The sequence below is a fragment of the Lepisosteus oculatus genome, chromosome 25 (genome assembly GCF_040954835.1).
Source record: "Lepisosteus oculatus isolate fLepOcu1 chromosome 25, fLepOcu1.hap2, whole genome shotgun sequence".
Lineage (NCBI taxonomy): Eukaryota > Metazoa > Chordata > Actinopteri > Semionotiformes > Lepisosteidae > Lepisosteus > Lepisosteus oculatus.
Window position 1 is genome coordinate 523,908 of NC_090720.1, and position 26,783 is coordinate 550,690.

The 26,783-nt window shown below is 55.4% G+C and overlaps 5 protein-coding genes across 15 annotated transcripts; 3 read left to right on the forward strand and 2 right to left on the reverse strand.

Annotated features, from left to right (window-relative positions):
• Nucleotides 1-327: 327 nt before the first annotated feature.
• Nucleotides 328-5,071, forward strand: micos10 (mitochondrial contact site and cristae organizing system subunit 10). Its single transcript, XM_015337232.2, has 4 exons — nt 328-434; nt 4,495-4,542; nt 4,643-4,752; nt 4,917-5,071. The coding sequence occupies exons 1-4, from the start codon at nt 371-373 to the stop codon at nt 4,923-4,925; spliced, it is 231 nt and encodes a 76-aa protein (XP_015192718.1). The 5' UTR covers nt 328-370; the 3' UTR covers nt 4,926-5,071.
• Nucleotides 5,072-8,881: 3,810 nt separating this feature from the next.
• Nucleotides 8,882-13,524, forward strand: nbl1 (NBL1, DAN family BMP antagonist; the record flags this gene model as incomplete). The annotated part of the gene is made up of 4 exons (XM_069183747.1): nt 8,882-9,493; nt 10,969-11,156; nt 11,934-12,045; nt 13,018-13,524. Coding segments are annotated over 4 exons (1,149 nt in total), but the record flags the coding sequence as incomplete, so codon positions are not given.
• A 1,368-nt stretch (nt 13,525-14,892) lies between these two features.
• Nucleotides 14,893-18,441, reverse strand: slc66a1 (solute carrier family 66 member 1). 4 transcript variants are annotated; one of them, XM_015337224.2, is made up of 8 exons: nt 18,350-18,441; nt 17,186-17,370; nt 16,638-16,767; nt 16,268-16,355; nt 16,034-16,188; nt 15,834-15,926; nt 15,493-15,678; nt 14,893-15,059 (listed from the first exon to the last, which is right to left on the reverse strand). In XM_015337224.2, the coding sequence occupies exons 2-8, from the start codon at nt 17,347-17,349 to the stop codon at nt 14,982-14,984; spliced, it is 894 nt and encodes a 297-aa protein (XP_015192710.1). In that variant the 5' UTR covers nt 17,350-17,370; nt 18,350-18,441; the 3' UTR covers nt 14,893-14,981. The 4 variants fall into 4 exon arrangements, with proteins under 4 accessions (XP_015192710.1, XP_015192713.1, XP_015192711.1 ...); XM_015337227.2 differs by lacking the exon at nt 18,350-18,441 and adding an exon at nt 18,047-18,142; XM_015337225.2 differs by lacking the exon at nt 18,350-18,441 and adding an exon at nt 17,664-17,799.
• Nucleotides 18,383-26,553, forward strand: fbxo2 (F-box protein 2). 7 transcript variants are annotated; one of them, XM_069183752.1, is made up of 7 exons: nt 18,383-18,472; nt 19,322-19,531; nt 23,489-23,594; nt 24,408-24,534; nt 24,609-24,701; nt 24,871-25,009; nt 25,641-26,553. In XM_069183752.1, exons 3-7 carry the CDS (start codon nt 23,555-23,557, stop codon nt 25,773-25,775), a joined length of 534 nt encoding a protein of 177 aa, XP_069039853.1. In that variant the 5' UTR covers nt 18,383-18,472; nt 19,322-19,531; nt 23,489-23,554; the 3' UTR covers nt 25,776-26,553. The 7 variants fall into 7 exon arrangements, with proteins under 7 accessions (XP_069039853.1, XP_069039855.1, XP_069039852.1 ...); XM_069183754.1 differs by lacking the exons at nt 18,383-18,472; nt 19,322-19,531 and adding an exon at nt 22,316-22,402; XM_069183751.1 differs by lacking the exons at nt 18,383-18,472; nt 19,322-19,531 and adding an exon at nt 22,475-22,564.
• LOC102699183 (F-box only protein 6) lies at nt 19,236-22,439 on the reverse strand. Of its 2 annotated transcripts, XM_069183744.1 has the most exons (7): nt 22,353-22,439; nt 21,983-22,102; nt 21,278-21,539; nt 21,032-21,146; nt 20,834-20,929; nt 20,618-20,753; nt 19,236-20,543 (listed from the first exon to the last, which is right to left on the reverse strand). In XM_069183744.1, exons 2-7 carry the CDS (start codon nt 22,100-22,102, stop codon nt 20,382-20,384), a joined length of 891 nt encoding a protein of 296 aa, XP_069039845.1. In that variant the 5' UTR covers nt 22,353-22,439; the 3' UTR covers nt 19,236-20,381. The 2 variants fall into 2 exon arrangements, with proteins under 2 accessions (XP_069039845.1, XP_069039844.1); XM_069183743.1 differs by lacking the exon at nt 22,353-22,439 and having other exon boundaries at nt 21,983-22,174.
• Nucleotides 26,554-26,783: the final 230 nt, after the last annotated feature.

Consider the following 26,783-nt stretch of genomic DNA (forward strand, 5'->3'; position numbering starts at 1 on the left):
TAGCTTTGCTACCCTCACAGCCACGGGTTTAAACTTTTAAGCAGCAGCACAATTAAGAAGAAGCAATTAACTGTTAATTGTGGCAAGGGAGAATAATTAAACCAGCAAGTGACCAACTCAAACATACATTTTAGTAAGGCAGCGACTAATTATTTTGGGTACGTTCTGTAATAGCTTAGGACCGAGCAATACAAAACAAAAACATTTCAAAACAATGAACTTCACGGATCACAAATTCCCTTTCCTCGATCCAATTCAATTCAATTCCTTCAATCCTAAACTTGATGAGATTATCGCGAGAACGCCGTCTACCCGCTTTGACCTTAAAGGGGTGCCGCAACTCTCGCGGTACTTGGTCACACGGAGGAAGATGTCTGAAGGAGAGCTGGGCAGGAAGTGGGACCGCTGCCTCGCGGACAGCGCTGTCAAACTCGGTAACTATAGAAACGGAATTTCTTTCATTAAGCACCGGAGCGGCAATGAGCTAGCGGAACCGGGCCTGGGTTATGTTTTGCGGGTTAAGGCAGGGGGCAGGGAAAGGAGAGTTGCCCGAGACCTGCGCCAGGCGGCCTGGGTAGGTTCTCCGGGAGGACGAGGGAGGTCACGGTGGATCGGGCCACGATTGTGTGAGCTGAGAAACCAGACCGAAGCCATCCGACCCGAACACATTCCACTCGGAGCCGGACAGAAGCAGGGCAGGGGGGACGGCGTGTTTTTTTTAGGGGGTGCTTAAAAAAGCTGAGCAATGGTCATCTTGGGGAAGAAGAGTCAGCTGCCCTTGGCGGCGTGAGATTATCCCGGGTCTGGGGAATTAACAATACTGAGACACTGTAGAAATGTATAGGGAGAGAAAGACATGAAGAGCGCATTTGTGTTTTCCCGAACTGACTACTGTAATGCCCTACTCGCTGGGGTATCTAAAACTACTTCTACTCTGAACAAACTGCAGTATGTCCACAATTCGGCAGCCAGAATCCTGACCAGGTCCAGTGCAAGTGATGACATTACTCCTATCCTGGAGTCCTTGCACTGGCTTCCTGTCAAATTCCATGTGGACTTTAAAATCCTCATGCTCACCTATAAGGCTCTGCATGTCTGGGCACCTCAGTACCTGTCTGAACTATTATCACCCTACTCCCCACCTCGCAACCTTCGCTCTTCCAATTCTGGTCTCCTAAGTGTCCCCCAAGCCCGTCTACACTCTAGGGGTGACAGAGCCTTCTCCTGTTTTGGCCCCAGGCTCTGAAACTCTCCCCAGGGATATCAGAGAGTCACCTTCTCTAAACTCCTTCAAATCCAGACTCAAAACCTTCTTCTTTAGAAGAGCCTTTACCCCTCTGCTCCTACTATACTTAGTACCCCCATCCACAGTCTCCTCTGTGTAATATAACTGTGTTTTATCTGGTGTATTCTTCTTATTTATTGTTGTTGTAATTCTGTAAAGCGCTTTGAAAAGCCACATTTAAAGGCGCTATATAAAATATAAAAGTTTTTTATTATTATTATTATTATTATTATTATTATTATAAGAGAGCGAAGCTGGGGTGTCTTTTTAGTGATTTCCACTTTTATTCTAAATATTATGTGTCTCAGATGGAAACATTTGTGAGAGTTGAGACGGAAAGAAAAGTAATTTAGGACTAAACTGAAACACAACAACGAGAGAAAGACACACAGAGACAGGAAAGAGACCATGTAAAGAGGCAGAGACAAGGGGACAGTGAGGGGGAGACAGACAAGTGGTCTTCACTGGGTAGATTGAAAAGCTGTAGTGGTTTGGGCCTGGACACTGGTTTAGATACCCTCAGTCTGGGTTTATGGCATCAGACAGGGGCACCACGCGGTCCTGGATCTGGGGTGCTATCTGTGTGGAGTTTGCATGATCCCTGTGGGTTTCCCCCAGATGCTTCAGTTTCCTCCCATAGTCCAAAGACATCCTGGTGCGTCAGTCTGGGAAAATTGGCCATGTTGTGTCTGTGTGTCTGTGTGTCTGTGTGTCTGTGTGTCTGTGTGTCTGTGTGTCTACACTGTGATGGACTGGTGTCCTGCCCAGGGTGTGTGTCTGTGTGTCTACACTGTGATGGACTGGTGTCCTGCCCAGGGTCTGTGTGTGTCTGTGTGTGTCTGCGCTGTGATGGACTGGTGTCCTGCCCAGGGTGTCCCCTGCCTTGTGCCCAGTGCTTGCTGGGATAGACTCCAGCTCCCCTGCGACCTTGAACTGGAAGAAACAGAAAATGGATGAATGAATACTGGTCTCGCTACACCAGGGAGGGGAGGAGGGCATGACCGTCGGAACGAGAGAGAAGCAGGGAGGCAGGCTGCCAGCAGGGTGTTTATCACAGCATAAATCTCCATTAGAGCTGCGCAGGGACTTGGCAGGCAGCGCAGGGCTTGGTCGGCCACTCTGTTCCCTAATTATTAAAAAACTGAGAGAGCGAGAAGATGAGTTGTTGTTGTCTTTGGGTCTGGGCAGTGCGGGGTGGGGTGGGGCTTGGCTCTGTTGATGCAGATAAACACACCTCCCTTTCCCCTGTAACAGACCTCTCTTTCTAAACCTTCTGTCTGCTGCAGTTTCTCTCTCGCTTTCCAGGGCTCTGGAAGCTGCTGCTCGTGAACAGTTTCTCAATCCGTCTCCTCTCTCTGTACCTCTCTGTTTCTAATCCTAAATTAGAAACAGAGAGTGGATTTGTGTTTAAATTGAATTAGAGGAAATTTAAATGATCTTCTGTGATATTTCTAGTAGGATTTAGAGGAAGGGAGGTGCACTAGATCAGCACACAAATCACACTTAGTCTGGACAGAAAGAGGCTCAACCTCCCCAGGGTTTACAGTGCTGTCAGTCAGACTCCCAGTGCGCAGCAGTCTGATCCACTCCAGGGTTTACAGTGCTGTCAGTCAGACTCCCAGTGCGCAGCAGTCTGATCCACTCCAGGGTTTACAGTGCTGTCTGTCAGACTCCCAGTGCGCAGCAGTCTGATCCACTCCAGGGTTTACAGTGCTGTCAGTCAGATTCCCAGAGCACAGCAGTCTGATCCACTCCAGGGTTTACAGTGCTGTCAGTCAGACTCCCAGTGCACAGCGGTCTGATCCACTCCAGGGTTTACAGTGCTGTCTGTCAGACTCCCAGTGCGCAGCGGTCTGATCCACTCCAGGGTTTACAGTGCTGTCTGTCAGACTCCCAGTGCGCAGCAGTCTGATCCACTCCAGGGTTTACAGTGCTGTCAGTCAGACTCCCAGTGCGCAGCAGTCTGATCCACTCCAGGGTTTACAGTGCTGTCTGTCAGACTCCCAGTGCGCAGCAGTCTGATCCACTCCAGGGTTTACAGTGCTGTCTGTCAGACTCCCAGTGCGCAGCAGTCTGATCCACTCCAGGGTTTACAGTGCTGTCAGTCAGACTCCCAGTGCGCAGCAGTCTGATCCACTCCAGGGTTTACAGTGCTGTCTGTCAGACTCCCAGTGCGCAGCAGTCTGATCCACTCCAGGGTTTACAGTGCTGTCAGTCAGATTCCCAGAGCACAGCAGTCTGATCCACTCCAGGGTTTACAGTGCTGTCAGTCAGACTCCCAGTGCACAGCGGTCTGATCCACTCCAGGGTTTACAGTGCTGTCTGTCAGACTCCCAGTGCGCAGCAGTCTGATCCACTCCAGGGTTTACAGTGCTGTCTGTCAGACTCCCAGTGCGCAGCAGTCTGATCCACTCCAGGGTTTACAGTGCTGTCAGTCAGACTCCCAGTGCGCAGCAGTCTGATCCACTCCAGGGTTTACAGTGCTGTCTGTCAGACTCCCAGTGCGCAGCAGTCTGATCCACTCCAGGGTTTACAGTGCTGTCAGTCAGATTCCCAGAGCACAGCAGTCTGATCCACTCCAGGGTTTACAGTGCTGTCAGTCAGACTCCCAGTGCGCAGCAGTCTGATCCGCTCCAGGGTTTACAGTGCTGTCAGTCAGACTCCCAGTGCGCAGCAGTCTGATCCGCTCCAGGCTTTGACTTCATCTTGGAAGTTGTATACGGACAGGTTTAATCATGTTCGAGGTGTTGTTTCCAAATCACCATTAAAATGATTTCCAGAGTAATAAAGTTGGGAAGCTCTGGGTGGCGTTTAAAAGTGACACCGCTGTGTGTCCACCCAGTGTGTAAGCGGCCGGTTGTTTTAGAGCAGGTCAGTGCTGTAACCAGTCTCCGGCTCGAGAAGCAGCTGTTGAAGCCGGAGGGACAGAGCTGAGCAGGACGTGCTGCGGTAATTAGGCTGCCCCCCCGTCTCGTGGGGGTCGGCCGGGGTTTCGAGGTGTTAATGAGCCCCTGTCTGCCTGGCAGGTGCTGTTTACCACTGCGGGGGGTCAGAGGTCATGGTGCACCCCCCCGTTCTGCACATTCCAGCTCATTAGCACAGGCTGGCTGGTGTTGGGGTCTGGCTCTGAGTGCTCGAGAGGCTGTCGGCCTGGGCCTGGTGCGGTTTTATTCCACTGGTTCTGACTCTGTCTCCCCTCCCTCCCCCAGGGGCCGGCCTCGGGCTGGGGATCGTGTTTTCAGTCATCTTCTTCAAACGTGAGTACTAAATCCCTCTCTACCCCCGTCTCTGGCTCTTGCCGGTGTCGGTCGGAGGCCTTGTGCTGGCGCTGAGCGGATGTGTGTCTCCCCACTGCAGGGCGGACCTGGCCCGTTGCGTTCGGCGCCGGGGCCGGGCTGGGAATGGCGTACTCCAACTGCCAGCACGACTTCCAGGCTCCCTACCTGCTGCACGGCCGCTTCGTCAAGGTCCGTGTGGGGACTCCCGCCTCTCCGTCTCTCTCTCATCCGCCTGCAAGTGCGCAGTGAAGCAGCTGGGATGGGTTTCGGCTTGAGGGGTGCAGGAAGCAAAGTAGGGGTGCTTGTCTCCTTGTCTGACGGGACAGTGCTCCCTGTCTCTCTCTCTCTTTCAGGAGCAGTAGCGCAATGCCGCCGAGGGACTGAAGGAGGCGCTGTTCTTGGTCTCCGCTGGTCCCCCACTCTCCTCGGGGTGTCCTGTCTGCACTGTGTGTCTGAGCAGAGCACCTCTCCTGGATTATTTAACAATAAAGTGTGTGGGTGAACCATGGCTGTAGGTTTGTGGTCTCTCTGTACCTGTCCCTGTCTCACTCTCTCCGGCTCCCTCTCCTCCCTTCTCTCCATTCTGTCTGTGAGGCCCTGCCACTCGTTAGAATTGGTGTTTCTTTTGTCTCGACAAGATCCAAAAGCCAATTAGATTTATAAGGTTCATTCTCCCTCTTCCTTCTCTCTCTTTCCCTGTCTCTGTGTGACACCTTCCTCCTCTCTCATCCCCCTCGTCTCTCTCTCCCTCTCTATGTGGGTAGAAGCCCTGCTGTTGTGGAGTCAGAGCCAGGAGCACCACCTGCAGCCCCTAGGGGAGAGTGAGATCGCTGTGGGCTCAGATCTGCCCAGCGGTCAGCCCTCTGACACGCGGGGGCCAATTTCTCACAGTGCAGAGCACATGCAGGTTCTGACTCCATTCAGTTCAATTCAATTCAATTCAATTCAAGGTGCTTTATTAGCATGACCGATGGGTACAATCAGTGTTGCCAAAGCAAATAAAAATAATAAAATTAACATAGAACAAAACAAAAAATAGAAGTAAAATAAAATCTACAGACATCTCACTGTCCCCCTCACTGACACTCCTACATGTGTGCAGTCGCCTCCCCACATACACATTGCCTGCAGGAATGTGCTCAGCCCCAGTCCAGACAGACAGACCTGGTGGCTGAAGCTGCTGTAGGATCAGTAAGGAGCTGCAGGAGTGAGGGAGACCAGTGTGTTTCATCACCACAGCTCCGGCAGCAAGCACTGCTGCTGCACAGCGACTCACTGCAGCCTCTTCATCCACACTCAATGAACACCTGTGAGGAGCTCATTTTTCCAGCAGGTTCGTTTTCTCTGTCTGCTTTCATTAAGCAGGGCCACTTTACCGTGAAGATGCAGTCAGGTCTGTCAGTTTTCTCCCTGTCAGTTCTGCGTACAGCTGACTTGATAACAGGTGTGTGTCACTCGTGTGAGTAATGACAGGGCAGGGTTCAATGGTGAGGAGTGTTCCTGTCGTTTGTGAGGTAGAAGCTTTGCCAGCTAAGGAATGAAAGTGTTTGCCCGCGCCTGTTAGCAGTCCTGATTTAGGCTGTAGCCAGACTGAAAAGAGCTACTGGACTCTAGGAGGATTAATATAAACCTTGAAACACTCAGTCTGTTATATAGATACTCCTTTCAGTTACAAATATTGCTGGAAATTGATTTTGAGCCATTTAAGCTCCTAATCTACACTCTTTAATTCTATTGTTGGCAGTTTTCCTGAATATCTCTGTGAAAGCTGCGGGATAGGTGTTTGGGTAGACATGTCTGTCTGAGGTCTTCATCGGTTCTGCTTCAGTATGAAGAAGCTCTTCTGTGGCAGTCTGGTTGGCTGTGTCCACTGGTCTCCTGGCAGGGTTGCAGAAGTCCAGCTGTCCTGATGCGCTCCAGCCCTGTTCCTGCCAGAGTGAATCCAGCTGTGCTCTGTGTGCTCTGATCCGCTCCAGCCCCAGGGCTTCACATCCAGGCTTTTGATTCAACCGTTTTTTTATTTGGAATCTGGATCAGTTTATAAAAAACATAAAATGTGTTTTGTCATGCTTTGAGAATTTTATTTCTGTTGGTGATTGTAATTTCGTATGAGTCAGGTTAAAGTCAACAAGTTCTCATTCTTCTGACAAGAAGATTCAGACCAGAACTTCAGTGCTTTAAAAACGGGCACTCTACTGCGAGCACAATTATCAAAATTACAGCTCTTTTGATTGCTAAATCGACCCTAACTATTATCAACTAATTAAAGGCATGGCTGTAGGAAACGTCTGTGATGTTGGAGAAGTGACAGAGCTCAAGCAGCCCTGGTCTCTACTATCATCACACACAGCAGCACAACTGCACACAATCATACAACAGCTTCAGTCCCACTACAACAGCACACACCAGCACGTGCTTGACCACATCACACAGTGTGGTGTCTGTGGGAGCGCTGTCGAATACAGTCCTGCTCTAGTTCTGCGATGAGGTCTTCTGCCCCGTGTCTGACTGCTGGCCCTGGGCTGTGGTCCCTATCTGCCCCCTGTCTGACTGCTGGCCCTGGGCTGTGGTCCCTATCTGCCCCCTGTCTGACTGCTGGCCCTAATCTGCCCCCTGTCTGACTGCTGGCCCTGGGCTGTGGTCCCTATCTGCCCCCTGTCTGACTGCTGGCCCTGGGCTGTGGTCCCTGTCTGCCCCCTGTCTGACTGCTGGCCCTGGGCTGTGGTCCCTGTCTGCCCCCTGTCTGACTGCTGGCCCTGGGCTGTGGTCCCTATCTGCCCCCTGTCTGACTGCTGGCCCTAATCTGCCCCCTGTCTGACTGCTGGCCCTGGGCTGTGGTCCCTATCTGCCCCCTGTCTGACTGCTGGCCCTGGGCTGTGGTCCCTATCTGCCCCCTGTCTGACTGCTGGCCCTGGGCTGTGGTCCCTATCTGCCCCCTGGGGCAGAGTGACAGACTGCAGGAGGCCAGAGGGCAAGTGGGGCCTTAAATCAAACCCTATACTGAGAGCAGGATGGGCTGGGGCACCAGGGGGCACTGAGGGCGGGCACATTGCCCAGGAGACCTGCAGTGAGGGGGTGCAGTAGACTTCATGTCTGCCTTCAGACCCCGCCCGTCCCGCAGCGCCAGGGTGCAGAGGACACCAAGGGTCTTCGAGTTGAATTGTGGGCAATTAGCAGGACCCTCTAACTGCCGGCAGCGCTGGAGAAGCACATAGCCGCTGTCAGCAGTTTAATCCCCAGTAAGCGAGTGTGTGTGAGTGTGTGTGAGTGTGTGAGTGTGAGTGTGTGTGTGCGTGAGCTCCTCCGAGCGCGAGGCCGTGTGTGCGTGTGTGTGCGTGTGTGTGCGTGCAGCCCCCTGTGCAGCAGAATTCCTGGAATGTGGTGAGGATGCCAGCGCTGGGCTCGCGCTGAGCCCTTTATTGCTAACAGGTGATTTCTGGGTCATGCGCAGCTCGCGGGCGGGAGAGCGAGGGGAGTGGAGGGGCCCGGAGGACTGGTCGGAACCGGGCAAGGGGAGAGTGTGATCCGGGTGCCCCTCCTTCAGGAGCTGGGAGACTGGCTCCCCCCCGCGCTCACGGCACACCCCTGTGTCCCGCAGCAGGGCGATGGACGTCACGGCAGAACAGGGCTCCGCTGGACCCTGGACACCGGGGCTTCAGGACTGCCTCCCCCGTCCTGCCTGAGCGCTCCTGTCCCTCACGGGGAGCTGGAGCGCCGGGAGAAGAGCAGGGCGGAGCTGGACAGGAGCCAGGGAACACACCTGCAGCACTGGCAGAGAGGGGAGAGAGAGGAGAGAGAGGAGAGAGAGAGGAGAGACCGGGGAGAGAGAGGAGAGAGAGAGGAGAGACTGGGGAGAGAGAGGAGAGAGACCAGGGGAGAGAGAGGAGAGAGGAGAGAGAGACCAGGGGAGAGAGAGGAGAGAGAGGAGAGAGACCGGGGAGAGAGAGGAGAGAGAGACCAGGGGAGAGAGAGGAGAGAGAGGAGAGAGAGACCAGGGAGAGAGAGGAGAGACCGGGGAGAGAGAGGAGAGAGAGACCAGGGAGAGAGAGGAGAGAGAGAGGAGAGACCAGGGAGAGAGAGGAGAGAGAGGGGAGAGTGGGGAGGAGAGGGGAGAGAGATGAGAGAGAGGAGAGAGGAGGAGAGTGGGAGAGTGAGATTCCTGAGCAGTGTGAGCCCTGTACTGACAGATCACGCACTCAGTGTTTGCGATGCTGTCTGCTTGTCCGAGCCTGTTTGCTCATACTCCTGTACCAATAATAACAATAATAATAATAATAATAATAATAATAATAATAATAATAATAATAATAATAATAATAGCACCCCCTCACCCCCTTTCACAACAAAGTTCATCAAATTGGAGCAGGCTGGCTCTGACCTCGTTCGGGCTCTCCCGGGTCAGGCCGGTCGGTTCGGGCTGCAGGCGCCAGTCCCGGGGCTCTCTCCCTCTCTAAACGGGCACACAGACCTGCCAGAAAGACTCCGAACTTTTTTCCAAGTTTCACAAACGCAGCGGGATCCTGCCCAGCGCCTCGGGGTGTCGCCTCTAAAAAGGGAGAACCATCCAGAAAGAGAGCGCGGAGGAGGAGGAGGAGGAAGAGGGGAAGAGGGGCTTAAAGACAGCAGAGCGAGAGGGACTGACAGGGAGAGAGACGGAGTGCCTCGGGTGCGATCTGGACACGCCCTCCCCTCTCTCTCGCTGGGGCGATGTAGCGCTTTTCCTCCGCTCTCACTGCTGATCTGCGGAGTCTCCGGCCGCTCACCCGAGTTTCTCCCTCCGCTGCTGTCGTCTCTCCGGCTCGCCGTTCTCCTCTGTCCCGCGGAACCGGGAGAGACTGACGCTTCGAGCCGGACTCCGGGGTCCGGTTCGGGTCCGGGTCAGCCCGTTCCCCCTGCAGACCGACACCCCGCCCGCAGGAGAGGTAACACGGTACGTGCGACTGATTTTTAGCTCCTTCTCTGTCTGTAGATGTTCGTCTTTCTGTGTCTCTCCGGCAGAAACACAGCGGACCTCCTGAACAGCGGTGTTCACACGAAAACAGAAATTTGCGCTCGACGCGGACTTGTTACGCTGCAGTCAACACAAGCTAACAGCGCCCTTCGGTTAGCACCTAACGTGTCTGAGTAACTGGAAGTTAGTGCGGTGTTTGTTTGGAAGAAAACCCCGTGTCCCGCTTGAGCACGGCTCTGGGAGCCCGAGTGGTGACGTCTCTGTAGTTCCCGGACTGCTCGGCGTCTCGGAACCGTTAGCACCGGGTCAGGACGCGGTCCGCTTCTGCGGCGTTCGGGAAAAACTCCCGCCTGGAAAACAACAACAATGACCACTGTGGTAAGGGATGAAGGGAACAAGAGTCATTTTTATTGGACGTTTCCAAAAAGTCTTTCTCGAGTTGGGTTAACACTTCCAGACGTGCGCGGACGGTAATTCTCCGCGCTTGCAGCGGTTCCGGCTGCGAAGCTCGGTTTCGGGTTGTCCAGTACCGGTGCTGTCCCTCTGTACCCGCAAACACGGCCGGACCTCTTCCCTCTACTTTGGCAACAGAGCTGACAGAACCTCTGGCAGTACAGAGCCCGCTCGCTCCCCCTCCGTCATCATCTTCATCCCTGCGTCATGGTCATCTTGACCGTGACGTCACTGCCGTGGAGCGCTTCACTTGACAGCATCACAGCACCAGCTCTCCCACCCTCTCACTCTCTCACCCTCACACTCCTGCACACTCATCCTCTCACCCTCTCTCTCACCCTCACACTCCTGCACACTCACTCTTCCTCCCTCTCACCCTCGCACTCCTGCACACTTACTCTCTCACTCCTGCACACTCATCCTCTCACCCTCGCACTCCTGCACACTTACTCTCTCACTCCTGCACACTCATCCTCTCACCCTCGCACTCCTGCACACTCACTCTATCACTCCTGCACACTCATCCTCTCACCCTCGCACTCCTGCACACTCACTCTTCCTCACCCTCACTCTTTCACCAGAGGCTGGGAGACAGGGCTGCAGTCTTGTGTTCATACACAATCTGTAGATCTGAGACAGTTTGACAGACCAGAGGTGTAGAATCACCAGGCCAGCCACCACATTTCTCAAACCCTTGACCTTTCGTCTTTAACCCTGTTGAATCCCTTCAGCGCCTCTCTGTAGTGCGCCCCCTACTGGCTGCTGCAGTCTCTGCATTGACACTGTGAGTGTATTGCACAACACTGGACTGAGATCCCGGGGATGGGGTTTCTGCTGGAATCTAGATGTCTGGACCTTCAGGTCCCTGCTATGAAGTGTCTTAAACACAATCTAGGTATCTGTTTTTAATTGCTAATGTTTCACCCACCATGTTTTCTGTGTCACTTTGCAGTGTGAGCTGTAGGGGGCAGTCTGACCTCTTTGTGGTCTTATCTCCCCAGGGGGCGTGGCCTGGCACCATGTGGAGCTGCGCTGTGATTGGCTGGCTGCTGCCCGCCCTGTGCCTGGCAGCTCCCGCCCACATCAACAGGCTGGCCCTGTTCCCTGACAAGAGCGCGTGGTGCGAGGCCAAGAACATCACACAGATCGTGGGCCACAGCGGCTGCCAGCCGCGCTCCATACAGAACCGGTCAGCACCAGATGAGACAGTTTGTACGAGTACAGCGACAGCATGCTCCAGAATCACCGGGCGAGATGAGTCTCCCCAGCTGTGTGGGGTTTCAATAACTTGTGTCAGTCGCCATGTGGCCTCCGCTCAAGACTGAAGAGATTCAGTTCCTTCAGCCTGTCAGAGCGCGACTTTGCTTTGAGCCCATTTAGCTACCTGGTTGCTCTTCTCTGGACTGATTCCAGAGCAGCGATATAATCTTCGTAATTTGGTGACCGAAATGACACAATATTCTGATTGAAGTCTTAGTAGTGCATAGTACAATTTTAACAGAACATCCCTCAATTTAATTTGACTTTTTAAACAATATATTCCAACATTCTGTTTTTCTTATTGCTCCCAGGATGTCTAGAAGACTTGAGTAGCTTTTCCAAGCTCAGTGTTTCCCATTGTGTATCTGTAGTTTGTTTGTGCTGCCTGTGTGTAACACTCTGCACTTGTCTGCAGTTTGAGAAGTAATCTTTCAAGAGGAACTGTGCAGACTTTGAGTGATTGCGTTGGCGTGGCAGGCTCTGTGTGGGCCGTGGTCAGGGCACTAGACCTCTGGGCTCCCCTCCTGCACTGCTGTCGTACCCTGAGCCAGGAGCTCTGCAGCAGCTCTGTTGCTCCAGTCTGCTGTGTTTGTTGGGGGTGGTGGAGGAATCCAGCAGTCTTGACATTACAGAGAGCGAGATTCTGCCCAGCTGTGTCAGGGCTCTTAGGCATGAATAGAAATGCTTTTCTGTTGTCCTGTTCCAGGGCCTGCCTGGGCCAGTGTTTCAGCTACAGCGTGCCCAACACCTTCCCCCAGTCCACCGAGTCCCTGGTGCACTGCGACGCCTGCTCCCCCGCCCAGGTGCTGTGGGAGGTGGTGAGTGTCAATTCTGTCACCTGAATCAGCGGCGCACCTGCCTCCACACAGCACAGCGCCCCACTGTCACCCCACACCTGCCTCCACACAGCACAGCGCCCCACTGTCACCCCACACCTGCCTCCACACAGCACAGCACCCCACTGTCACCCCACACCTGCCTCCACACAGCACAGCGCCCCACTGTCACCCCACACCTGCCTCCACACAGCACAGCGCCCCACTGTCACCCCACACCTGCCTCCACACAGCACAGCGCCCCACTGTCACCCCACACCTGCCTCCACACAGCACAGCGCCCCACTGTCACCCCACACCTGTCTCCACACAGCACAACGCCCCACTGTCACCCCACACCTGCCTCCACACAGCACAGCGCCCCACTGTCACCCCACACCTGTCTCCACACAGCACAGCGCCCCACTGTCACCCCACACCTGCCTCCACACAGCACAACACCCCACTGTCACCCCACACCTGTCTCCACACAGCACAACACCCCACTGTCACCCCACACCTGTCTCCACACAGCACAACACCCCACTGTCACCCCACACCTGCCTCCACACAGCACAGTGCCCCACTGTCACCCACCTGCCTCCACACAGCACAGCGCCTCACTGTCACCCCACACCTGCCTCCACACAGCACAACACCCCACTGTCACCCCACACCTGCCTCCACACAGCTCAGCGCCCCACTGTCACCCCACACCTGCCTCCACACAGCTCAGCGCCCCACTGTCACCCCACACCTGCCTCCACACAGCACAACACCCCACTGTCACCCCACACCTGCCTCCACACAGCTCAGCGCCCCCACAGCTGTTGCCCGTGCTGCTGGGGGTGTGAAGAGCAGTTTCAGCTGAAGACAGACAGACCATCTGTTCTCTCCTGCAGCTGCGTGTGTTGTTTGGGGGTGTAGGTGGCATGACATACGTGACCCCTTCCTGAACTTTGCCCTCTGTGTCAGGTGACCCTGGAGTGTCCCGGCAACGCGGAGGCGCCGCGGGTCGACAAGCTGGTGGAGAGAATCCTGCACTGCAGCTGCCAGTCCTGCAGCCGTGAGCCCAGCCAGGAGGGGGCGCTCTTCAACATCTACCCCCCCGAGCCTGCACCTGAGCCCCCTCAGCCTGAGACTGCGCCCCGCCACCCCGACTTTGAGCTCCCGCACACTCACAGCCACACAATGCCTCCTGGGGAGGGATAGTCCCCCTCAAGTCCCAAAACTCTACTCCCTCTCCTCCGCCCTCCCCAGACTGCCTTCACCCAGGACAACAAACGCACTTTGATAGCCTTGCTGCGTGCCAGCCGCCACACAGACCTGGACGGACCGGGACCCCCCGGCCTGAGTGGTCACAGCCCCCCCGAGCCGAGGAGAGGTCAGGGTCAGGGCGACTCCACGAGCTCACACTCACCACACTGGCACCACGCTCTGTAAACCTGTGTACCAATAAAGTTTAAACACTAGAATCAACAACCTGTGTGCTGCTGTGAGTTCTGGGACGTGGCGACATGTCGGCCAGAGCCGTTCTCCTCGAGCCCTGGAGTGGAGCACAGTCCCGCTGCTGCAGTGTGAAGACTGATGGGGTGAACACGCAGCTCAGTGGGAACCAGTGCAGCAAAGGGCTAATTAAACCAAGGCGATTCTCTGTTCGCTGTGCTTCTGCACAATTAGATTCCAGCTGCTTTTGGAGAGAACGTTTTGTTTGGTCAGGAGTGAGACTTTTCCCTGTCCAGCACTGCGCTGCACTGTCCCAGTCTGGGAACAGGTAGGGGTCTATAAATCCCAGTAACATTTGCAAAGATGCTAGCAGCTCCTGGGAGCCCTGCAGGCTTGTGAAAGCTGATCCCCAGAGTGACAGGGCAGGGGGATACTCAGCCCGATTGCAGGAGACGGTTCCTGTGAGGGTCACTGCTGCCCACAGTGGGGAAATAGCCTGTGGACTGACGGCGCCCTCTGGTGCCAGACAGGAGCCCCACACTGAGCTGGTCCATCAGTGCCATTTCATGAAACCCACTGAGGTCTACAGGAGCCAACCTCGACGTCCTGCACTCATGTCAAATATCAACGCTCATATTTGTTCCAATAGAGGTGAGATTGTCACAGAACAGCTAGCTCGCATAGACCAGAATTTAAATTTTCAATGAGAAACGTATCCAGTTACAGTCCTGGTTAACAGGGAACGATATCAGACAGACCTCAGAGCTGAATGGACTGAACGGTTATTCCCGGCCACAGGCTGAGACAGCTGGGGCAGGCCTGGCCCAGACCGCCCTGACCCGACCCGGAGGTCATGTGCCGCAGCAGGCCAATACTTCCACACTGGTGTGCGCACTGGGAGGGAAACCATCCCAGAAAACAGCGCAGGACACACTGGGGCACTGGCTCGGCACAGCCACGAACTGTGCAGGCTGCTGCAGTGAGGATCGTGACGGGCCCAGCCACACACACAGCAGAGACACAACCACACAAACTGTAATTCCCACAGAGAGCAGTAGGGGGAGCTGCTCCACGGCCGCACCCGATCCCACACAGCAACCTCTCACCCGCTGTTCAGAACAGAAGCTCTTAGCAGATGTCAGAACCTTAAATCATTTATTCCCATTTTAAAACACGTCATTTTTCAAGCACCATATTTGTTGCATATCATTGGAATTTTAAAAACATTGTGCAGCACTTTGTGACACAGGGGTGTCCAGTCATTTAGAGGTTTTCCTTCAGGGCCTGACCCAGGAGTGTGCAGCCCGGTCCAGCACCGTGGATCGGAACTTGCCCTCCGGCCGGGTGTGGCCGGTCCATCTGCCCCCGTCGGCAAGGGGCACCCCCGCCCCACGGTCCCGGAGTTCGGTGTCCTGGAACGCCGGCTGAATCTGGAATGGTTGTGGTAGGAGAGGTGCTCGTCTCGGCCGGTCTCTGCGTGTCTGCGGCAGCCCTCAGGGGGAGATCAGGGCCTCGCTCTCCTCCCCCTTCCTGCTGCGCGGTCCTCGGTACATCAGGAACTGGACGGTGATCTGAGGCCCGGGGTTCAGGAAACACAGGAGTACCGGACAGCGAACCACCGGCTGGGGCAGAAGAGCGCTAACAAAGTGCAAACGGGAAGTGCAGCCAGGCATCAACACTCTCGCCAGCAGCACTGCAGGTGAGTGTAGAAGCAGTCACGGCTCCTGGGGGCCGTTCATCTGACGCCTCCTAACTGAGCAGATCCCTGTCTGAGTCAACAATATCTTACAGCTGTGGCGCATCTTTAAGCACAGGTGAGCTATCAGACTAACTGTATTGGGGCTCCCCAGGACCAGACTGGAGACCCCTGACTTAACGTGACCTATTAGACTAACTGGGCTGGCCAGGACCAGGGCTGGAGACCCCTGATTTAACGTGACCTATGAGACTAACTGGGCTGGGGCTCCCCAGGACCAGGGCGGGGGACCCCGATGTAAAGGATACCACGATGTCCAGGCTCAGGGTGCCCAGGCTGCCGATCAACCAGGGCAGGTGGTGGACGATGTAGCTGAGCTCGCGGTGTCCGTGGTCGGGGTTCTTGAGGAGCACGCTCAGCCCGTACGTCGTGTTCCCCAAGATCACCAGCGCAAACAGGAAGTACGACACGCCCTCTGTCGACTTCCTTTTGAACTGGGGTTGGGGGGGCAGACACAGGGATGGGGGAAGAGTGCAAGTCAATTTTTCCCTCCCTTTCCCCAAGCAAGCCCACACGACACCCCCCCAGACAGACTGCCACACCCCAGCTTTCCCTCCCCTGCACACCCCTGCACCCCAGCGAGACTCACGTTGGTGTAGATCTGTGGCAGACGGGAGCAGAGGTACAGCACTGAGGACATCGAGCCGATCACAAAGCCGATGATCTCCTTTGTCTGGAAGGGCTGGACCAAGGACACAGAGACACGTTGTTTCTTCTGCTGTCACACCCTGCACAGCTCTCAATCGCTCCCAGATAACCAATACACACACACACACACACACCACATACCTCTATTCCACTATCGCCAGATGGGACTGACAACAAGACCCGACCTCCGACCCCCAGAGGGGCGTCAACACTGGGCCCCGCCCCTAGGAACAGCGTCAGGGAGGCGGAGACTCCAGCCAGAGAGGCCACGCCCACAGCATTCAGCACCACTCCATCTGAGGCAGAGGAGGAGAGAGAGGGTGAGGAAGATGACAGCTCACACACAGGCACGCAGGCGGGCACACAAAGACTCACTGGAATGTCTCCTGTTCTTGAACTTGTAGTAGTTGAACATCCCAATCATGAGAAGGTCAGCCAGCACATAGTACACAGCTGTGTACGTCTGAGGGAGACGGAGAGAACATGCTTTTGTCAAGGAAGCATTCATTTATGTATGCATGTTCTTGTTTTCTCATTACTGCCACCGTTACACCAGTAAAGCACCTCTCAATCTCAGATAAAGACGAAGACAGTGTGGTCTGTGGGGCAGCAATGCACTGTGGGATAGGAGTGTCTCAGGACAGTCAGGATCTAGTTTAGGACCGCTGGGATTGTCCGTCCCTCCTGTCTCACGCTGGACTCCCAGTCCCTGTTCCTCCCTCCCTCCCAAGTCCCACTCTCTGACCTGCAGGGGGAGCTGGTCCGCAAGGAAGGATCCAGTGAGGTTACAGGTGTCTCCGGCCAGCCAGAAGACCAGGAACCACACAGACAGGGCCTGGTCCATGTTACCCCTGCGGCAGGAACTGACGTACTGCCTGCATGTGGGAGAGAGGCGATCCCATCACCGGCAGAGCAAAAGGCAGGAGATCAGAGTCCTGTAGCCTCCTGGAATGATGTCACACTTCAGTGTGCATGTCAGTGAGTATACAGGCAGGCTGGTCTGTCTGCAGGTGTGCTGTGGTGTATACAGGTGTGGCAGAGTGTATACAGGTGTATAAGGGTTTTTGTGGTGTATACAGGAATGGTGTGGTGTATACATGTTTGTTGGGTGTGTATAGGTGTTGTGGTGTGTACAGGAGTGGTGTGTTGTGGTAAATACAGGGGTGTTGTGGTGTGTACAGGTGTGTTGGGTGTATATAGGTGTGGTGTGTACAGGAGTGTTGTGGTGAATACAGGGGTGTTGTGGTGTATACAGGAGTGTTGTGTACAGGAGTGTTGCGGTGCTGTACTCACGGAATGGATGAGGTCATGAAGCAGAGTATGGACAGCAGCCCCAGCGCTACGCTGGCCATGTCCCGCGCGTCCTGGGCACACTCCTGCAGCCCCTCCCACACCCACTGCGAGCCGTTGGGGCACCACACGGAGAAGTTCCCATCCTGCTCCCTCCCAGAAGGCATTGCTCCGCGCCGGCGCCGCAGCTGGGGAGCACAGACACACACAAACGCGTTCAACCCTGATCCACACCGCCTAGAAAACACACTCTGCAGAGGGCAACAGGAAGAATAAAGAGCATGTATCCTGCCCCACAACTCCCTCCCCCTCTTTAAGTGTCTCCATTACGAAGCCCAAAACGGCCATTTTAGTCATGTCCCAGTCAGAGACTACAGGTACCAGAATGCTTTGCGCAGGCGAGGCCTCTGGAAAACAACAACAACAGCAGAACGGTGGAGCGCCCGAACCCGGGGCAGCTGGAGGCCCAGGCGGGACAGACCGGAGCCAGTCCGCACGAATCCCGAGCAGCCTCGCCCGCTGCTCTCCGCTTCTCCTTCCTTCCCCTCAGTTGTGCTGTGGCGGCACAGCTGACAGTATCGCCCCGCGTCAGAGCAATGAGCAGGGAGCCCCGGCCGCAGCAGGGGAGGGACGGCCGAGGCAGAGGCAGAGGAGGGAGGGACGCGCCAGCTCGCCTCCAATGACGGCGCAGGCCTGCGGAGGGCACGCTGTTGTGCGTTGCCACCTGCGAGCCCTGCCCGTCTCAAAACATCTCAAAACAGGTCTGGGCACCGGGCTGTCCTCCGGCGTCACGGGATATTCCCGGCTCAGGAATGCTTCTCTTCCGGCCTCTGACGCCACTGATCGATTAAAGAAAACACTGACCGTTCAGCCTGATCGCTACAGCCCCGGTTCCACCGCGCTGCTGCTGCTGGTGGTGCTGGTGAGGTTCGTCTTTCTGAGATGCGCTTTCGGTCCGGTGCGGTCTTGAACCAGACAGCACCGGGCCGAAACCAGCAGTTCACGCTCTGTCGCGGGCGATGAGACGGTAATGATGACGGTACTTCCCAGACAAGGTGTAATCAAATATCGTATTGTAATGAAGAGAATTTCGTGACAGAAGTTTCCCCTGTCCCAGTCTGGATCGAACCGACAGTTCTGTCTGCTGTACCAGTTCCTGTGACTCACCCCACGGTGTCTGAAGCAGCTGTGGGTTCAGCCTCCCGCCCGAGTCCTGACCCGGTTCGGCGCTCCGCGGACAGCGCTCTTCCTTGCCCGGAGCCGGAGACTCAGCTGACTGAGTTGAGACGGGTCAGGTGACACGCGTGTGCGTGGGGAAACTTCAATCCCCCGAGTCCGCACAAACCGCAGGTCAGCGAGCAGAAGAAAAGTCTTGCTGTGCACTTTTTCCAAAGAGCGATATCCCCACCCACACACGGGGGGGGGTCTGGGCCGTGGGAGACGCGAGGAATAGAGAAGCGAGACGGCTGTGGTTTGAAATGACGAATTTCCACAGTCTGTGGGCTCAGGCATCACACTGGAGAACAAGTGCAGAGTGTGTGTGTATGTCAGTGCAGAGCGCATTGTACCCTTGAACAGTACAATACTGACCACACTGTACCCCCAGCACAGTGCAATACTGACCACACTGTACCCCCGGCACAGTACAATACAGACCACACTGTACCCTTGTACCCCTGACACAGTGCAATACTGACCACACTGTACCCCCGGCACAGTACAATACAGACCACACTGTACCCTTGTACCCCTGACACAGTGCAATACTGACCACACTGTACCCCCGGCACAGTACAATACAGACCACACTGTACCCTTGTACCCCTGACACAGTGCAATACTGACCACACTGTACCCCTGGCAAAGTGCAATACAGGCCATACTGTACCCCTGGCAGAGTGCAATACTGACCACACTGTACCCCATACCCCTGACACAGTGCAATACTGACCACACTGTCACCAGGAGCCAAGTTACAAGCCTCAAGTCACTGTGGACGAAGACTGGACACCCCGACACAGCAGAAAAACAGATTATGGAAGAGGCAAAACACTTTCCTTCATTTGTTTTAATGAATATATTGATTTAGGAAGTTATGCAATCAAATGTGTTTTAAAACAGTTTTACATTCATTTGCAGGCTTCAGGAGAGTCTGCAGGCGTAGAGGGAGTGTGTCTTCCTGGGGCGCCCCAACCCTGCAGGCCTGTATTCCCAGATATCCGTGCTCAGTGCTGAGGGCGGTTCGTTGTGAAAGCAGGCGATCCCAAAACTGCCAGTGTCCGCTGGGAGCCATTCCAGCTCCACTTCATTCAACCAAATCTACCACTGCCTCCCCGTGCAAAACAGCAGGTCAGTGAAGCTCTGCATGCTTATGGAGTGGGGCTGGAAGGGTGTCATGGAGAAGTGCAGAGTCAGGGCTGGGATCCCCGAGAGCACGCAGGACTGATGCGAGGGTCCTGCAGCAACCTGGATATCTGGCAGGACACTCGCGTGCAGGCGGGTCGCCAGCGCTGGACCTGCAGTTCAAACTCCCAGTCCAGGGCAGTGTGGTCCATCGTGGGTTTTATGGGTACATCTGTATGTGCACATTAATCTGATCCACCCCAGGTTCAGAGCACTGTCAGTAATGGTAGCTGTCAGTGACACCTGTTTAAGGTGTCCTTAAGTTAGAATGAATATAAAATGTCCTGTTCATGCCAGTCTATGTCACCAGTATACATCTGGAGTGTTCAGCTCACTGTCCTCACTATTCTCACCAGTGCAGCCGAGTATGAACAGTTTTACACAGAGCAACAGGAAAAACTCGAGCACAGGAATTAATTTCAGTGTCAGTGTTCTGTGAAGAGACAAAGCAGGCAGGGAAATCGAACAGAGGAACAGGCTTCCAAGGGGAGCGAGAGCATCGGTCTTCTCCGTTTCCTCGCAGGCTCGGCGACCCAGGCGCAGGGAGAGGCTGGGGTCTGACGCGGCTCCGTTAACGATTAAGGGGGTGTGCCGAGCCAGCAGGGGGCGCTCTCAGAGACGGTGGCTACACAGGTGTGTTCAGGCAACACCAGCGCCCCCATCAGAGATGTTCACTGTGCGACCAGTGAGAGAGGGAGCAGCAGAGGGGGGGCTGGGGTCGAGAGAGAGAGAGAGAGAGAGAGAGAGAGAGAGAGAGAGAGAGAGAGAGAGAGAGAGACCAGCGGGCCGGGCTGGGTCACAGGGGCTGGGCGGGCTCCTCTGCTCCCGGGTCGATCTCCACGAGGCTGTTGGTGACCCGGATGCCATACCAGCCGGCCCAGAACTGGCAGTCCTTGCCCCCGTGGGTGAACTTGACGAAGCGCACCCCGCGGCCATACTGCCGGAACACGTGCCTCATCTGGGGGGCAGAGACACGGCGTGACGCGGACGCCCCGCGGCCCGGCGCCCCGGAGCCCACGGCGCCCCTCTCACCTGGTGCCACTGCATGTCGTTCCACTGCTCGAAGTGCACGGGCTTAGGGCGGAACTCCTGCAGGACCTGCTTCCTCTGGGACAGCAGCTGGACGCAGACGTGGTACTCGCAGGCACAGTCGAAGCGCGGCGCGTACCTGGGACACAGACACGGGCGTGTCAGCGCGGCCGCGCGCACGGGGGGGGAGGGGGGGCGGCGGCAGAGGAGCTCACGCACCAGTCAGAGACGACGATATCGGGCTGCACCTTGTCCAGGAGGGCGGGCCGGTAGCCCTCCTCCACCAGGTCGATGAGCTGGGACTTCAGGCACATGCTGAGAGAGAGAGAGAGACAGTCAGGGTGCTGCTTCAGGGGCGATGGCCGAGAGCAGGAGGCACAGAGGCCCCCTCCTGGCGAGGGGAGGGGCAGGACTCACTAGTACGAGGTGACGAAGTACTTCTGGACCGCGGGGTCGGGAAGAGGCGTGCCCACTGGCTCAATGGCCCACTTGTCTCCCCCGTTGGACACCAGCGTCCAGCCCCTGAACTCGTCTGGAGAGGGGAGAGGAGGACAGGATGAAAAGAGGGGATTTGTTGTTGCATCTGTAAACGTCGTTGACTCCGTCGTGGCCCGGGCGCCTGCGCTGGTCTCGGGGTTACTCGGGGGGACTCTCCCTCCTCACCGTCCGCCCGGGGATTCTTCAGCAGGTTGCGTCTCATGCGGCACAGGAAGTAGAACACCCTCCAGTCAGCCGGCGGGCAGGCGGGGTCGCGGGGCCGGAGCCCCTCCCGCGCGCACCTCCTCTTCCACAGGGAGGCGCTGTCCACCAGGTCCCGCCACAGCCGGCACACCCGCCGGCACGTGCAGACCACCTCGCGCGCCGGCAGGAGCAGCAGCACCTCCTCCTGCACGGGGACGGGGAGGGCGGTCCACGTCACTCGGGCCTGCGGGGGGCGGAAGCCAAACAGCGCGCCGGTCACTTCCGGTTCCGGTCCTGCCTGCGCGTCCCCCTAACTCTCCTTCTAATGAAGCAGCAAGTCAGTTTTACCGCAGCGCAAGGCGCACAACACCAACATTTCTCCCGCTGAGAGAATGTCGTGCTTAACTGTTACACCGGCGATTTATCGCCACCATCTCTCGAGCAAAATGGTCCGCTTAGGCTTCGTGCCTGCGTTATTTACTGCTTTAGCAGCTCAGTACCCGCGAAATATAAGACATCTGACGTACACGGAGTGAAAAAGCACTAGCGCGGTTTGTAGTTTCACTGCGCTGAAGGAGCTGGTGAGGAGCTCTGGGACTACATGCTAGATAAGATGGCGTTGCTCAAAGCAAGTCAAACCGGCGTACATCTCTAGTCCTAACGACTTCAGTGTTTATTTTTCCTTACGGTGTCCAAGTCCTCGGAGGAGGAAGCCGAGGCGGCGGGCGGTCTGAGCGACTGTCCCATGTTGTGGCTTCTCTGTCCGGGGCGGCGCCTACGGGACCTCCGGCCTGTGTGTCCGGGCATCTGCGGAGGAGACGCGCTGTGAAGGGGAAAGAGAAACCGGGCGACTCCGAGGAGACCTGAGCGCTCAGTCATTGCGAAACCAATACCCCGGGAGCACCTTGAACCACACGTGTCCCAGTCGGGGGTTTATACAGAAGAGGGAGAATTGGGTGCTTTCTCTAAAGACACGCCTTCACGTTACACTTGTAAAACACTGCAGTAGAGTTCAAGAACCGATTTTAAAATAAAAAACGATATATTTTTGTTATACCGAAAGCGTGAGTTTCGATGACGTCGCTCTAATCGATGACCATCCCTGCGGTGAGTCCGCGGTCCGCTCTGTCCGGCAGGGTTGTGCGTCACACCGGGGCCGCGAGTTTCACTGCCCCTCCCCGGAGCTCAGCTGGGCGCAGGCACGCCTTCGTTAACATCGACATCGCAATTAACGTGAACCAGCAGCAACAGCAGCTCTCGCAGTCCTCGGTAATATACCAATTAACACAAGAACTCGCCCTGTCCGCACCGCACGTCAGCAGCCTTGTTATGCAGAGGGTGTTGTTCTCCTGTCAGATGACTGACCAGGGCTGCAGCTGTATGTCCTGACGCGGAGCTGCTGTCTGAACCACTCTAACTAACCCGCCTGCTGCTGGGATGCGTTTGCATGGGAGCTGCCCGGAGGTCGTGTAGCAGGTGAAGTGTGTGCCTTTGTGTAGGAGTGTCGGGATTGTCGTTGTGTGTGTGGCTGGGCGCTCTGGTCCGGCAGGAGGACAACAGCAGAGCTGAGGGGGTGGGGTGAACAGTTTGAGCTGGAGGGAGAGAGGGAGGGGGGTGGAATTCGGCTGCAAGCTGCAGGGAGACCGTGAGACTGATCGGCGCTGTCAGGCGAGGAGGGGGAGAGGCTGGCTCTGGCCACGCCTGTGTCTGCAGTGCAGCGTGAGGGCATGGTGCTGGGGGGTTTCATGAGGCCCCCTCTGGGACGGAGCGCATCGGAGCCAGCCAGCGTCTCGTGTGAGTCAGCACAACGTCCACCGGTTGATTGATTTTGCTGAGTGCCAGTGTGGTCTAGAGTATCCGAGTGCAGCTCTGCAGAACTCCAGTCACAGTAGACTGCAGAGAGGAGCGCTGAGCACAGCTCACAGAGAGACAGGCAGGTTAACTGCGTGAGTCATCAAAGCCGGTAAGGAATGTCCAGGAGACAATCTGCTTTTAAGTTTTTAAAGCTACATAACAAAAAAAAAGGTGCTTTGTTATGTCTGTGTGGGAGCTGGATCAAACATGGCTCTGGTGTCTCTGTTCCGCTCCAGAAAAGCAGACCATTTGAGAAGCAGGACTGATATTGGAGAGACTACTTGTTCGGGTCCTGGACACAGTGTGAGGCCTAGCAAGCTGAGTGTGTGTGTTGGACAGGAGGAAGATTCGGCTGTCCCTGGGTGAGCTGTGTGCAGCGGTGAGGGAGGAGCTCGGGACCGAGAAATGGAGAAGAGGAACCTGCTGAAGAATCCCTGTGGGGAAGGTAAGAGCCCAGCACCTCGTTAAGTAATTGCATAATTAGATGTGGTCGGTCTGTTTCACCACCACCTTGCGACTCTGATGTAACAGTAATCGAGCTGTCATTGCAGATAATTTTCTTGTTGTAATTTTAGCAATATTAAAATATCAAATTCCTAATTTAAAAATAATTTACTTTTACTTTCTCAATAAATTCCAACTACACATTCCAATTTATTTAGTATCAGTCTTTCATGGTGCCTCATGATGTTAATTCACAATACTCTTTGACCTTTATGTTGTACATTTGTATGGTTTGTCTTCAATTGTTTGAGCTCACCAAACCTGATTCTGTGCCACTAGTTGTTATGGCAATAAAATGTTGAACTGGAGCTTCAAACTCCTGCAGTGAGGTCTGAGACAGGGGCTGCGTCTCGCCCTGTTCTCGGGCTCTGCCAGCCTGACCAGTGAGTCAGTGAGGCAGTGAGGTGGTGAGGCAGGGGCTGCGTCTCGCCCTGTTCTCGGGCTCTGCCAGCCTGACCAGTGAGGCAGTGAGGCAGTGAGGTGGTGAGGCAGGGGCTGCGTCTCGCCCTGTTCTCGGGCTCTGCCAGACTGACCGGTGAGGCGATGAGGCAGGGGCTGCGTCTCGCCCTGTTCTCGGGCTCTGCCAGACTGACCGGTGAGGCGATGAGGCAGGGGCTGCGTCTCGCCCTGTTCTCGGGCTCTGCCAGCCTGACCAGTGAGGCAGTGAGGTCTGAGACAGGGGCTGCGTCTCGCCCTGTTCTCGGGCTCTGCCAGCCTGACCAGTGAGCTTGCGCACGGCTCCTGTCTCTCTCAGGGCAGATGGAATTCTGGGAGATCACGGAGAACGGCGGCAACGAGTGGCGGGTGGAGGAGATGCCTGGGGACTGTGGGAGCGCTTTCTGTGACGAGGCGGTGAAGACGTTCTTCGTCACCTCCTTCGAGTGAGTGAGGGAGGAAGGGGGGGGGGCTCGGGGGGCAGGGGGAGAGAGACGTGACGGCCCTGCCTCTCCTGCAGGCGGTGTCTGAAGAAGCAGGAGGTGGACCTGCTGGCAGAGGAGTACAGCCCTGAAGAGCTGGACGCCCAGCCTGCCATCGAGGTGGAAGACTGGTGAGGCTCCCTGCTCACGTTGTGATGGTTGGCACACTGGCGCCTGGGTTCGGCCTGTGGCCTGTAATCAATGCTGGTTTCTGACCTCTCTGTCTGTTTACCACCCCATAATGAACCCGAGCCTCCTGCTGCTGTGATGCTGTCAGTAACGGTGGGGATGTGTGAGCAGGTATTCGGGACGGACGGACTGCGGCTGCACTTACGAGCTCAGCGTCTGTTTGCTGGACGAGAATCATGAGGTGATCGCCGAGTTCAAACCCAGTGAAGTGACCCTTGACCCCGACTGTGACGACTGCTCCTGGAAAAAGGTACAGTGTGCACATGAAGACACACACACACACACACACACACACACACACACACACACACACACTGCTACACCACACACACACACACACACACACACTGCTACACCACACACACACACACACACTGCTACACCTCACACACACAGACACACACACACACTGCTACACCTCACACACACAGACACACACACACACTGCTACACCTCACACACACAGACACACACACACACACACACTGCTACACCTCACACACACACACACACACACACACACACACTGCTACACCTCACACACACACTGCTACACTGCACACACACACAAACACACACACACACACTGCTACACCTCACACACACACACACACAAACACACACACACTGCTACACTGCACACACACACACACAGCTACACCGCACACACACACACACACACACTGCTGCACTGTTCACAGACACACACACTGCTACACCTCACACAGACCCACACTGGACACACACACTGCTACACCGCACACACACACACACACACACATTCATGCACACTCTATCTCCTTCTCTTTGCCTTGCCGTCTGACCTCCACTCGGAGTCACAGCGTCTCAGTGGGTGCCCCTCTCTCCTGTCTGCCTCCCAGGTGACCCACACTTTCACAGACTACGGCCCTGGTGTGCGCTACATCTCCTTTGAGCACGGCGGCCAGGATACCAAATACTGGGAGGGCTGGTTCGGCGTGAGGGTGACCGGCAGCTCTGTGACAGTGCAGCCCTGAGGGCGCTGGACTGCTGACCGCTGAGCTGTAGGCTGTAGTGGGCTTTGAAATAGAACAGTTCTGTACACTAGCATGCACTGTAGCATGGGACTTTATATTAATATAATAATATATTCTTGCAAGTGCTCTGTTATATGCTATTTAGACAGGTATCTGTAGTAGATGTGTGGAATAGAGTAACTCTGCATACAGTTTTTCACATAGCGGGTAAGATGGGGCTCAATGCATCATACAGACATGTTTGTTAAAGCAGAATTCTGCAGATTGTGCTTAAAGGTTTTTTTGGGACAAGCAAATTCAAAACCCTGGGCGAAGGAGTCCTGACGGCGCCCTCTGCTGGCGCACAGCAGTGCTGCAGTGGGGCTGCGAGGAGGCCTGTGCAGAGGCAGAAGAGCTCCTGCTTACACTCTGCTACACAGCCAGAGGGGTTGGGGCTCGCCCCCTGTGCTCTACCTGCGCTCTCAGTGATGTAGCTCAGTGAGTCTCGTTACTGTACTTCATGAACCCTGTAAAGATGATCCTTCTCACAAACCCTGAGGAGGTGTATAGGTCAACGTCACCTTTATTGAAGTGAGTGAACATTTCAAAAACATAGATTGTTGTAGAAGGCAAGACAATCCTACAAATGTCTAACTGAGAAATAATTAGCTTAATTTTTGAATCTGGAACAAAACCCAGGAGACACTTGGTACTCTGGAGATGCAGTCTGAAATTCCTGCACACAAGTGTGCTGCAATTCTGTATGGCCACATAAAATAAAATGCTGCTTGCACAAATATCACTGAGGTGTGCGTGTTTCATTGTCTGATTCATTTATGAAAAGCTCAGAGGACGCTGAGAAACTCGAAGAAAGCGCTCTTTCCTTCTTTCGGACGGCGCAGGAATCCAGCGGGGTTGTAGTACTCCGCCGCTACCACGGGAGGGCGGTGTTGGGCGGTGAGCCGACTGCACAAGTTTTCTGCTTAGTAATTACAACTTTTTTAAGTCCGTGTTTTATTTGTGAAGATG

What these genes read in the sequence shown, in the direction of transcription:
- LOC102699183 (XM_069183743.1), bottom strand. Translation starts at nt 22,174, where the DNA reads ATGACTGAGCGCTCAGGTCTCCTCGGAGTCGCCCGGTTTCTCTTTCCC. An exon ending in TACTTCGTCACCTCGTACTA is followed by an intron (nt 20,930 to 21,031) that starts GTGAGTCCTGCC and finishes TCTCTCTCTCAG; the next exon opens with CATGTGCCTGAAGTCCCAGC. An exon ending in ACGACATGCAGTGGCACCAG is followed by an intron (nt 20,544 to 20,617) that starts GTGAGAGGGGCG and finishes TCTGCCCCCCAG; the next exon opens with ATGAGGCACGTGTTCCGGCA.
- slc66a1 (XM_015337224.2), bottom strand. Translation starts at nt 17,349, where the DNA reads ATGCCTTCTGGGAGGGAGCAGGATGGGAACTTCTCCGTGTGGTGCCCC. An exon ending in CGGACCAGCTCCCCCTGCAG is followed by an intron (nt 16,356 to 16,637) that starts GTCAGAGAGTGG and finishes CGTCTCCCTCAG; the next exon opens with ACGTACACAGCTGTGTACTA. An exon ending in CAAGAACAGGAGACATTCCA is followed by an intron (nt 16,189 to 16,267) that starts GTGAGTCTTTGT and finishes CCTCTGCCTCAG; the next exon opens with ATGGAGTGGTGCTGAATGCT.
- micos10 (XM_015337232.2), top strand. Translation starts at nt 371, where the DNA reads ATGTCTGAAGGAGAGCTGGGCAGGAAGTGGGACCGCTGCCTCGCGGAC. An exon ending in GGACAGCGCTGTCAAACTCG is followed by an intron (nt 435 to 4,494) that starts GTAACTATAGAA and finishes TCCCTCCCCCAG; the next exon opens with GGGCCGGCCTCGGGCTGGGG. An exon ending in TTCAGTCATCTTCTTCAAAC is followed by an intron (nt 4,543 to 4,642) that starts GTGAGTACTAAA and finishes TCCCCACTGCAG; the next exon opens with GGCGGACCTGGCCCGTTGCG.
- fbxo2 (XM_069183752.1), top strand. Translation starts at nt 23,555, where the DNA reads ATGGAGAAGAGGAACCTGCTGAAGAATCCCTGTGGGGAAG. An exon ending in TTCTTCGTCACCTCCTTCGA is followed by an intron (nt 24,535 to 24,608) that starts GTGAGTGAGGGA and finishes CCTCTCCTGCAG; the next exon opens with GCGGTGTCTGAAGAAGCAGG. An exon ending in GCCATCGAGGTGGAAGACTG is followed by an intron (nt 24,702 to 24,870) that starts GTGAGGCTCCCT and finishes ATGTGTGAGCAG; the next exon opens with GTATTCGGGACGGACGGACT.